The sequence below is a fragment of the Sinocyclocheilus anshuiensis genome, unplaced genomic scaffold, assembly GCF_001515605.1.
Source record: "Sinocyclocheilus anshuiensis isolate Anshui unplaced genomic scaffold, SAMN03320099.WGS_v1.1 scaffold287, whole genome shotgun sequence".
In the NCBI taxonomy this organism is placed as follows: Eukaryota; Metazoa; Chordata; class Actinopteri; order Cypriniformes; family Cyprinidae; genus Sinocyclocheilus; species Sinocyclocheilus anshuiensis.
Window position 1 is genome coordinate 333569 of NW_015552557.1, and position 14815 is coordinate 348383.

At 39.8% G+C, this 14815-nt stretch overlaps 1 protein-coding gene across 2 annotated transcripts in view; it reads right to left on the reverse strand.

The window, feature by feature from the left end:
* mapta (microtubule-associated protein tau a) overlaps positions 1 to 14815 on the reverse strand; it is a 38343-nt gene that overhangs the window by 17930 nt on the left and 5598 nt on the right. Inside the window, exons 1-2 of one of the 2 annotated variants that reach the window (XM_016455221.1) lie at positions 6425 to 6441; positions 5402 to 5551 (exon numbers count right to left, since the gene is read on the reverse strand). In XM_016455221.1, coding sequence (XP_016310707.1) covers positions 5402 to 5551; position 6425 — 151 coding nt within the window. In that variant the 5' untranslated portion in view covers positions 6426 to 6441. Of the gene's footprint in view, positions 1 to 5401; positions 5552 to 6424; positions 6442 to 8015; positions 8223 to 14815 lie in introns of those variants that run through there. The other variant, XM_016455220.1, reaches the window with a different exon arrangement.

Below are 14815 nucleotides of genomic sequence, written 5' to 3' on the forward strand. Positions count from 1 at the left end.
ACACACACACACACACACACACTCACACACTCACACACTCACTTTATCTGGTCTCATCTCATCTATGGCTAAGACTGCATCTGTTCGGATTGTTACTTACCTGAAGATTACTTACCTCCATGATCCAATCCTCGTCCTTGTATCTAGCCTCCAATCCTCTTCTCCTTTCAGTCTCCCGTGATCCTCCTACAAGACAACAGGAAAGTGTTCAATATCTCTCAGGGACTATCTAATAGTGTGTGTGTGGCAACTCACCATTCCTCTCACGACTCTGTATTTTCACCTTCTCTGCTGCCATATGTTTGATCCAAGTCATTTAATAAAGTGTTTCTGGATTGTTTGAAAACTTACCGGTCTGTACAGTGTGTGTTTCCCTGAAAGAAGACCAGACCGAAGACAGGAACTGGCAGCATGAGCACTTCACAACCCTATCCATTTCAGGAATTGGTGGATTTGTTTCTCTAGTCTTTTTCTCACCCAACCACTGCCACACCAGTCACTGCACTAAGCACTTCTTCACCACCTACCATTGTCGCCAGTCCCATGGCCAACCTGGTGCCCTACTCTGGTTCGGCGGAGGAGTGCAACGGATTTCTGCTACAATGTTCGCTGGCCCTCGAGATGCAGCCGCATTCTACATGGAGCCGCATTCCACCCTATTAACATGGAGTGTGCTGCAGAGGGCAGATACAATATGGCGGCAAAATGACCCTGTAGCCAGCTGGAGCTACTTTCACTGGTGATCAACTTTATCAATTGAAGCAAGAAAAAATGTCCATTAATGATTATGCCCTGAAGTTTCGTACCCTAGCAGCAGCAAGCGGCTGGAAGGAGAGCTCTCTTATCACCACTTACCTACAGGGATTGTAGCCTTAACTCCAGCTGCATCTCGCTGCATTCAATGATTCCATATGCCTCAAGAAATTTATCCAACTCTCTATTTGAGTAGCCCATTGTATGCAGGGTTGTGGAGAGATCTTCCAGGGTCAGCCTAAGATCTCCTCCGCCTCTTGTCAACCAGAGCCCACCAGCTCTCCAGAACCAGAACCCATGCAAGTGGAATCTACACGGTTATCCCTGACGGAAAGCAGGCGGCGGCTGACCCAGAGATTATGCCTCTATTGCGGTGCTGTTGGGCATGTTATTGTCGAATGCCCCATCCGACCTCATTGACCGTTGATGAGTGTTGTCCAAGCTACCTATGTTAGTTCATCGCGTCTTACTACCAAAGTGTTCATTACTGTCTCAAATATCTACTTTCCAGTCACCACACTTGTCAACTCTGGGTCAGCTGGGAACTTTTTCTTTGGTTCTCTCTGACACCAGTTCCACCTCCAGAAGACACCATGTGAGAGACATTACAAAGCCCAATCCATCATTGGAAAACCCCTGAACTGTGCAGACATCCGGTATAGAGTGGGTCCACTTCACTTACATGTTGGAATGCTCCACCAAGAGAAAATTCAGAATTCTACCTCTGGTGTCATCCTAGGGTAACCGTGGTTAATACAACATCATCGAGATCTCCCTTGGGAAACTGGTGAGATTAAGAAATGAAGCAAGCGATGTTTTCCTACATTACCCATTCCACTCAAGAAGGAACCGAGATCAGTAGTCGTCTACTCCGCCTTCGTCAAGACACCCATGAATCAACAATCTGTTGACATCCCTGACTGTTACTCCCAGTTCAAAGATGTCTTCTGTCCCAAGTGAGCTTCCCAGTTACCACCACACCGGCCATGGGACTGTGCTGTTGATCTCCTTCCAGGTGAACCAGTACCCAGCGGCAAAATCTATACTTTAACACTACCTGAACTAGAAGCCATGGAATACATTCAGGAGGCTTTACAACAAGGATACATCAGACCATCTACTTCCACTGCTACTTCTTGCTTCTTCTTTGTGGCAAAAAAGGATGGAGGCTTGCGGCCCTATATAGATTATCATGCCCTCAACAAGATCACCGTCAAATTCAGGTATCCCCTTCCTCTCATCCCAGCTGCATTGGAACATCTAAGGGGAGCAAAGATCTTCACCAAATTGGACCTCCGCAGCGCGTACAACCTCATCCGGATACACGAGGGGGATAAATGGAAGATGGCCTTCTTGACCACTACTGGCCACTCTGAATATTGCATTATGCTGTATGTGCTGGTAAACGCCCCCTCCTTGTTTCAGGATTTTATGCACGAGATGCCTGGCTGAACATCGCCAGCACGTTGCAAAGGTTCTTCAGAGACTCCAGGAATTCAACCTGTTCCTCAAGGCTGAAAAGTGCCAGTTCCAACAATCAGAGTTCCAGTTCCTAGGGTACACTGTCAACCAAAATGGTATTTCAATGGACGAGAGGAAGGTGGAAGCTATTCGTAACTGCCCCACTCCCAAGACTGTCAAAGAGCTTCAAAGATTCCTTAGATTCGCCAATTTCTATTGTCGCTTCATCCAAAACTAGTTCCATTACCCATCCTCTCACGTCCCTACTCCATGGTAAGCCCAAGTCTCTATCCTGGCCCCAAGAAGCAGAGACTGCATTCAACACCCTGAAGCAAGTCTTTTGTAATGCACCACTCCTCACACATCCTGATCCAAACAAACCCTTCATCGTGGAAGTTTATGCTTCAACTACTGGAGTAGAAGCAGTGCTTTTTCAGCAGCAACGGAATCCTCCCAGACTCCATCCATGCGCTTTATTTTCCCAAAAATTCAACCCAGCAGAAAGGAACTACGACATTGGTAACCAAGAACTGCTAGCCATTAAGTTGGCCCTAGAAGAATGCAGGCACTGGCTTGAGACACTTGCCATCAATTCACAGTGTGGACTCACCATAAGAACCTCCAATACCTCAGTGATTCCAAATGACTTAACCCTCGTCAAGCTCGTTGGGCCTTATTCTTCACCAGACTTGATTTCAAGATTGCATACCGTCCTGGTTCCAAGAATGGCAAGGCTGATGCACTGTCTTGCATTTACTCCTCTGATGATTCTTCCAAACAACCTGAGCAGATCCTAGACCCGAAAGTATTCATAAACCCCATCTAGTGAACACCTCTGAGGAAAACCAAGCCAGTGCCTCCAAGAGTCCACCACCAGGTTGTCCTCCTGACCGGCAATATGTACCAAGAACTCAACGAACCAAACTCCTCCATACAGCTCATTCCTCTGTTAGTACTGGTCACCCAGGGGCCAATCAAACCCTCTCACTACTTCAAGATAGTTTCTGGTGGCCCAGCATGGCACAAGATGTGAGAAGTTTTGTGAGTGAATGTACAGACTGCGCCATTTCCAAAAGTCCCCATCATCTTCCATCAGGCAAAATCCTTCCTCTGCACGTTCTAAATCACCCTTGGTTGCATCTAGGGGTGGATTTCATCATGGATCTACCTCCTCCTCAATGTAATACCTGCATCTTTGTGATTGTGGACAGATTCTCCAAGTCATGCAGACTCATTCCTCTCAAAGGGCTACCCACAGCTATGGAAGCTGCCAAACTCCTTTTTAACCATGTTTACAGATACTTCAGTATACCCGAAGACATCATGTCCGACAGAGGCCCTCAATTTATGTCCAGAGTGTGGAGAGCATTCATGAAACTCCTAAATATGACAGTCAGTCTGTCTTCAGGATACCACCCTCAATTGAACGGGCAGACAGACCGGAAGGTACAGGAAATTGGACGCTTCCTCCGAACCTTCTGCCATAACCACCAGAACTCCTGGAGCCAGTATCTCTCCTGGGCCTAGTCCACACAGAATTTTCTGTGCCAGCAAACCACAGATTTTACCCCATTCCAGTGCATACTCGGACATAAACCACCAATGTTCCCATGGTCTGGGGAACCTTCTGATGTATAATCGGTGAATCACTGGTTCCGGGAGAGTGAGAGGGTCTGGGACTCATCAACTACAAGGAGCCATCTGGAGGCAAAAGGACCTTGTCGACGTCCATAGATCCACAGCTCCCAACTATCAACCTGGACAAAAGGTATGGATTTCAACCAGGACTATTAGGTTGTGCCTACCATGCAAGAAGCTGTGTCCCAGGTACACTGGCCCCTTTGAGATCATCAAGGAGATCATCTTATTATCCTTCCAGTTAAAACTCCCTGATCACTACCGCATTCACCCAGTATTCTATGTTTCACAACTCAAACCCTATCACTCACCAGTATCCTTTTCCTCCACAGAGCCTGGTGATGGTGATGTACCTCCCTTACCGCCAGTCGAAGAGGATGGAGCAGTCTTCACGGTATAAAAATATTTTAGACTTCCGGTGCCGAGGTGGTGTACCGGAATATCTGGTAGACTGAGAGGGCTATGGTCCAGAAGAACACTCATGGGTCCCAAGAAGGGACATACTGGACCCTGATCTACTCGCCACTTTCCACAATGCTCATCCGGAGAAACCTGCACCTCGCAACAGAGGTCATCCACCTCGACGCCGGGGTAATCTGCCCTCAGAAGCGGTCTGTGGAGAGGGGGGTACTGTCACGGAATCACCAGGCTCCACCCTCACACAGTATCAGCGCTCACAATCTTCCGCTTACTAATTATTACCAGCTGTCACCGATCACTCCAGCGCCATACAAAAGGACTTTCCACACACACACACACACACACACACACTTTGTCTGGTTTTGTCTATGGCTAAGACTGCATCCGTTCGGATTGTTACTTACTTGAAGATTACTTACCTACGTTATTCTATCCTCGTCCTGGTATCCAGTCTCCAACTCCTCTTCTCCTTTCAGTCTCCTGGTGATCCTCCTACAAGACAACAGGAAAGTGTTCAGTATCTCTCAATGAGATACTAATAGTGTGTGTGTGGCAACTCACCATTCCTCTCACAAATTTCACCTGCTCTGCTGCCATATGTTTGATTCTGGATTGTTTGAAAACTTACCGGTCTGTCCAGTGTGTGTTTCCCTGACACATGTATAAACAGGACCTTTTGAAAAATACCGGGAAATTAGTTCTAGAAATTCCTGAATGAAAAGTTGTAATTTTACTAGTAAAATTACCGTTCTCTCAGTAATTATGAAATTACTCTGCACTGTTTACAGTAAAGTAGTTTTGTTCCACTGCGCTGCTTTTTAATTGTTTTTCTATGTAAACAAGCACTAGATGGACATCTTTGACCACTGCACCACAAAATCATCACCATCAAAAAATACTGTCAAATAGTGAAATTGAAGTATTTCTCCTCATTCAGGCAGGCTAAATGGCTCAGCATTTAAAAACAATTTCTGATGATTTACATTACGTTTACATTTATCTGTATTTTGGTGCAGATGTGTGAATGATATCTTATGTTAAGCTTTTGCTTGTGTGAAAGCAGCGAATGTTTAATACTGTGTTTCTAGAGCCACTAACATACTAGCTTTACTATCTATAACATACTCACTCTCTGCTGTGCCATTGCAGTATCTGCCATTTATTGGTGGCAGTTGCTCTGAGCAGTGTTTCCTCCTTGTGTGTGGAATTACAGGAAGAGCAAAAGGGGAGAAAGTGTGCACTAGTGAAGGCTGTAAACTAGGGAAATATAAGCCACGCACTAAAGAATGCAGGGGGTCACAGAAGAAAAAAGAGAGAGTGTTATGGTCCCATTTAAGGCATGTGAATACATACAACACAACGGAAGACTCTGTGGCAAGCTGGCACCTTTACAAAAGACTGTCAGTCAATACCACCACTGTGTTTGTTCCTTTCCATATACATCCTTGGAGTTCAACGATTGGCTGTGGTTTTAAACAAACAACTACATTTAGAAAACTCTGTGTTCTCCAAAAAAAAGCAGGACTATCATGCAACATCATTAATTTAAAGGAATAGTCTCAGTTTAATACCAAGAATAAAAGTCAAAATAGCTGATAAAAACATCACAATAATACACAAGTAATCCACATGACTCCATTCCATCAACTGACATCTTGTGAAGTCAAAAGCTGCATGTTTGTAAGAAACAAATCCATCAAGATGTTTTTACTTTCGCTTCTGATAAAATTCCCATAATCCATAATAACACCTCCAGTGAAAAAGTCCATCCCCTGTTGTTGGAGTTGTGTGGATTACTTGTGGATTATTGTGATGTTTTTATCAGCTGTTTGGACTCTCATTCTGACAGCACCCATTCACTGCAGAGGATGCATTGGTGAGCAAGTGATGTAATGCTACATTTCTCCAAATCTGTTCAGATGAAAAAACAAACTCATCTACATCTTGGAAGACCTGAGGGTGAGTACATTTTCAGCAATTTTTTGGTGAGCTATTGCTTTGAGAAACTAGAACCTGTGCTAGAATGACTGAAGCCATCACAGTAAAGAATGTCAAATGAGCAAAGTTTAATCAGTAGCTTTGATTCAGCTACTGAATAAGACAACTGTTTATACTTTTGGTCGAACAGTGAATTAAAGGGTTTCAAACTCACTCAACGTTCATTGATTGTGCCTTTCTCATGCCTTCCTTTGTACACTGTCGCCTTATATTTTCTGTAGCTCAACTGAGAACCAATTTCATTACTGTGTGCTTTTCAAAAGCCTAATGTCTGCAAGCAGAAAACACAAAACCTCATACACTTGAAGAAGAAAGCAGGGTGTGTGATGATGTTGAATTAGTACCAGAGAACGTCCTGAGTGGAGGGTGACCCACATGCCTGGATTACAGCACGACGCAGCTGCAAAGCCTGGATTGAGGGCCCAGTCAAGCACAGCCTTGTGGTTTATGTAAAGGAATTAAAACACAAGGCTGTATCAAAGCGTTGCTGCCACTGCGGCCACATTCATCACTAAAATATGTATAAAGATCATACGCCCTGCAATGTCTTTGATCATTTGATATGTTTATTTGCTCATGACGGGAGGAAACACACGTTAGCGGTCATGCTAATTGACGCTCGGAGGGATTACACATCTACGTGTATGTAGTACCACAGTGAATTCGTCTGCTAATGAAGCCATTAATATAATCTCATTATTTAGTAGGCATACGTGCAAATCTTTCTTTGGTGTATAGTGCAGAACTAGGCTACATTGTCTGATAATATCATCCCCTGGCAGCCAAGATATATCTGATTTTGCATTGTCATAACATTGTCCTTGTAATATTTAATAGTGTGCACTACATGTAAATAGATATCATTTATGAATAATTGAAATTATATTTCATCCTTATTGGCTGTGGATCTTTTTTACACTCTAAAAACAAATATTTTTGCTCAACATTGGTGCAAACTATTGTATTATTTTTCAATCTTTTTGAGTTATGACAACTTCTGATGCAATTATTGTAAGTTGTAAATTGTAAGTTGTTCTAACAAATGTATGTATAATTGAATGGAGGCCCTTGAACCAACTAATCTTATCTATTTCAATTTAAATTAACAGCTAACACATCACAAGCTAACTTATCTTATTTGTTCATTAAATTTACATGCTAAATATTGTTGCTCATATGTAGCCTTTCACGACTTAAACGAAAGCACTACTTTTCAGCACAACGGTAACCACAAAAACTTCAACATAACAGAAACTCTTTTAAATGTCAAAAATTCAAACACATCAGCATTAAACACTTTCCATTCACTAAAAAACACATAAAATAACATTTTAGAATAAACATTTAATCTCCGCATCGAATTGTATGCAAAGCATGATGAAAACTAGAAATCTACTGCCCAGTTCTCAAAGCTATCAAGGCAATTTCATTAAGTTACTACAACTTTTATTTACTTAAAAGGTTTAATTAAATAAATAAATGCATGGTTGAAAGTTAAAATTCTAATTTAAGTTGTGGTAGGACTTCCGCTGAATGTGTAGATCATATTCCATACAAGTATGTCTTTCAAGGACAATTAAACTTATCCTTTAACTACATGTGAATGCTGTCATGATACACACACACCCTGTTCACACTGCAGAGCTCGTTTAATAGTTCTGACTAATCAGTTAGGTTAATCATTATGTAGTTATTTTGACCGGCTGTGACACAACCAACCTGTTTTCCCACAGAAGCAAGCTCACCTTTCATTGGACAGTCCCCTGGTCTCACAAGCCCCACCGCAATTCCATTCTCCTTATGGAACTGGTTGCCATGGTGATGATCGTTGATGGTCATTCCAGAAAGGGAGGTTGCCATGGTATCGCTAGAGTTGTAGTGAGCCGTGTGGCTATTGGGCGAGGAACTCAATAAATCGTGCTGCTGGTCCATAGCAAGTCCAAATGAGGATACTGGAGGGGGAAGCGAGGATGGAGGGTAAAGATAAGAGAGAAAAGAGTAATAAGGGTATAAAAAGAAAGAAAGAAGGGAAAATAAAAGGAATAAGTTAGTGGATGCACAAGAGAAAAGCTGTTCAAAATGCTTTTGCCTGGCACTGATTGTTTTGCTCTGATTCCTTGTGGCAAAAATGGCTTTTCAGTGCTGACAGAAGAAAAAACTGTTATTTCCAGGGAAAAAAATTCTGGTTGAAAACCTCAGAAACAACTGTCAGGCCAACCATATGACTTGAGTGAGTGAGTCAACAGCAGAGGTGTCCACCAACTTTTCAAAAGACAGCGTGGGTTGAATCAATATCCAATTGTCAGGACCTGTCTCTTCCAAAGGCTTCACACAGGGCTGTCACAAGCTCAACGTAAACAGAGCCAGCGTGCCGGTGTGAACCTGCATATTTATACTGCCAAACATGCCGGTCTAGCTTAAGGTTACTGCTATGTGGCCTAAAATAGTGCAGACAAACCAACGTGTTTCTATGCACCTCCTGTAAGCCTTTCTGTAGCCACTTTATTTAAACCATTGCATCGCACAACGTAACAGTGCACTTGCAAAACTGCTTTGGTATGTTCTTATTCTAATTGTCAAATCAGAGAAAACACCCCTTTTTTTCCACTGACTGCAATTGTTGTTTTTACATGGGACACTCCCGCTCCAGAGCTACGAAGTGTTAGAAATCCAAATATTTGCTAATGACTACATAGTTAGTAATACTATAATAATCACTAATGTTGAAAATCCATCCCATTAATGGTACTTAGTTATTAGGATATTTAGTCAGCTACCCAGCCCAAAGCAGATTATACATGTTGGATATTTCACAGCCATCCTGATGCATTATTCAACCTACATATACAAACACACACTCATTACACAGACAGCACCCAGCCCTGCAGACATCCCGACAGCTCATTCTGACATGTGTGCTTGTAGCACTTAGAAACAGTGTGCTTTTTCATTTTCTTTCTAGTACAATGGGAGTGTAATGATTTTCAACACACACATCAGTAAAGTTTTTCATGTTTTTAAAAGAAGTCTCTTATGCTTATCAAGTCTGCATTTATTTAAAGATTTAAAATGACGGTTTTCTATTTTAATATACTTTAAAATATAATTTATTCCTGTGATGCAAAGCTGAATTTTCATCAGCTATTACTCCAGTCTTCTGTGTTACATGATCCTTCAGAAATCATTCTAATATGCTGATTTCTTATTAATGTTGGAAACAGTTGTGCTGCTTAATTTTTATTTTTTGGAACCTGTGATATTTTTCAAGATTCTTTGATGGATAAAAAGTTAAAAAGAACAGCATTTATTTAAAACAGAAATCTTTTGTAACAATGTAAGTCTTTATTATCACTTGTTTTTGATTAATTTAACATATCCTTGCTGAATAAAAGTATTAATTTCTTTCCAAAAAAAAAAAAGAAAAATTTAAAACAATTTACTGACCCCAAACTAGAACGGTATTGTTACAAAAGCTTTTTATTTATTGCTTGTGTATCTACCTACCCATCCATCCATCTCTCTCTATATATATATATATAGTTACATGAAATTAACATGAAATAAAACTGTGTATTTCACAGCCCAGCCCTCCAGACATCAAGACAACTATAAACAGCTTTTTTTTCTCTCTCTAAGATTTACACCCATTCAGAATTGTTAGGGTGATGAATCAAGGTAAAGCAACTAAAGAGCTTTTCACATTACTAACCCTTATTAAACTATAATATAATATAACCTGAGATTTTGAACAACATGATAAGGTTGAGTAAATGATGACAGAACTGTCATTTTTGGGTGAACTATCTATGTACAGTCACAGAAAGTTTCATGCATTATTTAGTTTCATCATCTGAGGTTTAAAAGTGTCAAACATTGATGGCAAACATTGATTGGCGTAGCAGCATATTATAGTAGATACATGATTCAGAGAGGGAAGAAATAAGCCTAAAGGCCCGTTCACAACAGGAATGATAACTATAAAGAAACTACAAAGATACCATCTGTTTACTCTAAGCACACGCTCGTCTACCACTTTCAATTCTCAAGCTCCTGATAGCAGGATTGATTCTGATTGGGTGTCAATGTTTTTATCATTCATCAGCTGGAAAAAATTCATCCTGAATGTGATTCCAGTGATATAGTTTCTCTGTACATTTATCGTTATAGCTGTGGAATGGAATCTTGATATTGAAAACGATTTTTAGAACTAGATCTTTATTGTTATCTTTATAGTTATCGTCCTTGGTGTGAACAGGCCTTAAGAATGCTGTAGAGCATTAACAGCATTGTCACTGTGACTATACAAAACACAGTTGTTGATGTATTCCATTAGCATTTATTGAATACCTTCCCTGTTATATCAACAAATTCCTCTTCTCTTTCATCTTCTTATGGGTTTCCCTGCTCTGCTTACTCTACTAAAATCCACAGCCAAGAAAAAAAAAATCCTGTCTGGATTCTCCAAGTCATTGCATTGGACAGTGGGAAAAATCTCACCTGCTTTATGTGCATCTCATATGGCACACAAGCTGTCTGGAACACAGTGTTTGCACAAGGATTCAGGATCTTTGCTCTCTTACCTTTACTCAAAGTTTTTTGTACACAGGGAATGTAATGACTGTTCAACATGTGTTACTGTTTACCTAATATACAGTATATCTTCAAATAGAGCAAATAAATTCTAGGGTATAACAAAAAAGACTATTATAGTGGGATCCAAAATACTTCTGCATTTTTCTAATTTATTCTAGAATGGAATTTTTTCCTTTTTTTTTTTTTTTACAATTTACATTATGATCATCACAATTGTAGTGAAAAATTAAATTGACATGATTTACATTTCAGAACATCTTAGCATTTGGTATGTCACCCCTTTGCTTTATTTACAGCAACAAATCACGATTTGTGATCATGTTATCCCATATAATTTGAGAATGGTCCAAAGAACAACTTGTTCTACAATGGAAGCAAGAACATCTGACCATCAGTCACATCGATCATGTGAACTCCTTTGTACAAATTTGCTCATTTGATTAGTGACCTAAATAGTGCAGAATCTCTTTATTATTTATGCCATAACTTTCCAAATGTACATTTTTAATCCCTGATGTTCAACATGACTTTTAGACCCCACTGTATATCCAATGAGTTTTGAGTTAAAAGACCTTTTAAACATGTCCTGACTCCACCTAGTATGGACCATAACACCACATGCCTCCAAGGGCATTTGAAGAGCACCATCTAACCAGGCACTAACATCTGTTGTATTTTGTGTGGCGGTGGTGCCGCATTTTGAGTGTTAAAGCATAAAAACTTGCACAGTTGGTGCTCTAAAGTATGTGGATGTCTGTGTGTGTGTTCAGTGAACAAGAATGATGAACTTGGCGTGGCTCATGGCCCTTCCGCAAAGCCACATAAACAGAGCTATTGCGAGGGTGTGTGCGGCTAGAGAAAGCACAAGATCAACATAGATGTTTGCACAGCACCTGGGATACTATGCAAAGACATATTCACCACAGTACACACATAAAGCCATCATATGTGTCGTTAACTGAACACAAGAATTCAAACTAATCTCTTTTTTTAAGGCGAGGTGAGGGTTAACATGGATAGTTGCCTGGATACAAGATCAGATCGCGGTTGTCTTTCCTTCTTTATTGCCTTTGAGTTTCTAACGGACAACATGTGGCAATAGTTAAGGTCTTCTTCATTTTAAAATGAAGCAATGGGTAATGGAATACTAACTTATTATTTCTGAATATTGCAGTTTACACTGTATACTGTGTACTATTTTTTTTAAATAGTAAATGAAACAAAATTCGTTAATCCACATTAAACATTTCAAAGAGTATTAGGCTGAATTGATGTGACATGACATGATCAAATTGCATGTGAATGGTGACCAGTTATCATTATAGAAATAAAAGGTGTTATTGTGTTATCTATTACATTTTATTTAATTCAGTTTTGTGTAGAGTGTCTTAATATTTCATCAGACTAATAAATGTTGAGTTAAAAATTATGTTGGCTGATAATAGTGTCAGGTGCATTGCATTGTGGGATACAGTTTACCACGCAATGTGCTCTGTTATATGCTGCTCATGGTGGCAGGCCATCTGTGCATTACATGCATTCAGAAATTTTGCATGCTGTGCAGAGTATACAGTACATAGTAGTATGTTAGTAAGTCATTCTGAATATATAGACCTGGTCTCACATAAAATCAAAAATATTTGCTTCTTTCTACTATACATGAAAAATATGCATGACGCTGCACTCTGAGTCATCTCAATAGTCTGGTTTGAACTTCAGCTTCTACTAATAGATGCAGATGAATGCTTCCTTGTAAACACACTTCCCCTTTCATTAAATGCTGTGAAACTGATAGACGTGGGAGCATTTGATTCTTCTCATGAAGCGTCAAGACGTCTCACGAAACAAAGCTCCCACTGTTACACTGACAGGATGTCAACAAACTTCTGGAATTTTTAAGCTGTTCTTGTCAGCATGTGTGGTACTTGTCGTTTTGCAGGACATTTAAAGGTGGGGTAAGCGATTTCTGGTAGCCAATGTTGACATTTGAAATCACCAAAACAAAATCTCTATCTTTCTGTCGCTCAGCTCAGCTAATGTCCATCCCCTGCACTGAACGCGCTCTCCTCCCCATCCTGAGTAGTTACGCCCCTTACTGCTGATTGGCTACAATTTTGTTTTGCTATTCGGCCCGAATCGGTTTTCTAAAGTGTTTTTGAAAAATCGCTTACCCCACCTTTAAACGGTGCTTCTAACACCAATCAATCTAGTCAACATCGAAAATAGTGATTCAATCTTTCAGTCTTGTATATTGCAAAGATATACATACAGGTGCATCTCAATAAATTAGAATGTCGTGGAAAAGTTCATTTATTTCAGTAATCATCACAATTAAAAGAACCAAAGACTTAAACTACTTCAGTCTGTGTGCATTGAATTTATTTAATACACGAGTTTCACAATTTGAGTTGAATTACTGAAATAAATGAACTTTTCCACGACATTCTAATTTATTGAGATGCACCTGTACAATGATACACTGAGGCAAGGCTGTAACCATTTTGGGTTCTTGCATCTAAAGGAATTAAATAATTAAATGATTTAAATGGATTTAAGGGAATAAAGAAATAAGAGAATAAAAAGTATTTAAACCGTTAAAAAACAGGAATATGTTTTTTTTTTTTTTTGTAAATTAATCAATTTGAACTATCAGCAAATAATATTTTTATTTGAAAATACGCACAAACTCACTCTTATTTGCATGCCTAATATGTTCAAAAATATTTCTTGTCTCATCACATACAGTTATAAAATACATGCCTATATATTCTATTCAAAACGGTGACACCATTGGATGACAAACATCACTGGATATTACTCTGTCATTTCACACTTCTGTCACAAAACAGTAGTCAAATATTAAATGTTGGGCTAATTACATGTTACCTCACACTTTTAAAAACTGAAGCAAACTAGAACATTGAATTCATGTTCAGAACGTGAACAGCCTTCTTTGATTTGACTGGTCATCTTGATTATTTTGACATTGACGAGTGCTGTTAGACTGCTGAGACAGACCAGCCTAAAAATGTATCACAGGTTTTGTCTAAAAATCCTAAAATATTTTGTCATCCCTTCCCAACAATAAACAGAGCAGCATCACATATTATATCATATATTGCGGAGGATAAGTTGGTCATATCTAATTATTGTCAATGGTGGTTACGGGCCTGCACTGAGGCCCAGTAGGCAGACAACCTACATAACTTCTAATAAAAAAAATCATGTGTGTGTATACCAACAGGTATTATCTGTTATGTAACCAGGCATAATGTAATCAGACTATGTCAAAAACGGCTTGGTTGGAATTAGAAGATAAATCCATGGATGGCACCAGGAAAAGTCTGAATATATCTTCTTAGGTGTTATTTGCTTGTTTATCTGGCACCAAACTGAAAAACGCCGCTCTCCATTGGCACACACTGGGCTTGTGCTTTAGAATAGCTGAATGTCTGTGAAGCTCTCATCACGGTTGACTACCCTCGTATCCCTGACCTAAATTTGCTCCGCATCACTATGAAGTTACTCCTCTCTAATGTTTTCTCTCTGCTCTCGATCCCCACCTCCTTTCAGGCAGGGCCAGTTATGTTCCAATTTAAACAGTCCCATAACAGGCTCCTTCACAACGACTTAAATATGAAATGCACCAGATCATAATTGCAGTCTATGTAGACCATGATGCTAGATTAGATGTCAAGAATACAGACTGTAAATCTGACGCCACAAAATGTATTCTGAGTGCTGTGATGACATAAGCAACTTCTATTATCCCACTATGTGAAATTATTCTTATGATGAGTCACTCCCTTATGAACTGGGTGTAGAATGATTCCACTGTACTGTGGTGGAAAGACAAATATCAATTTTAGAAAATTATGTACTGTATGTTAAAAATATTTTATTATTGCAGCCCATCCCCATCATGTAATACTTTATTATGCGAAAATATGTA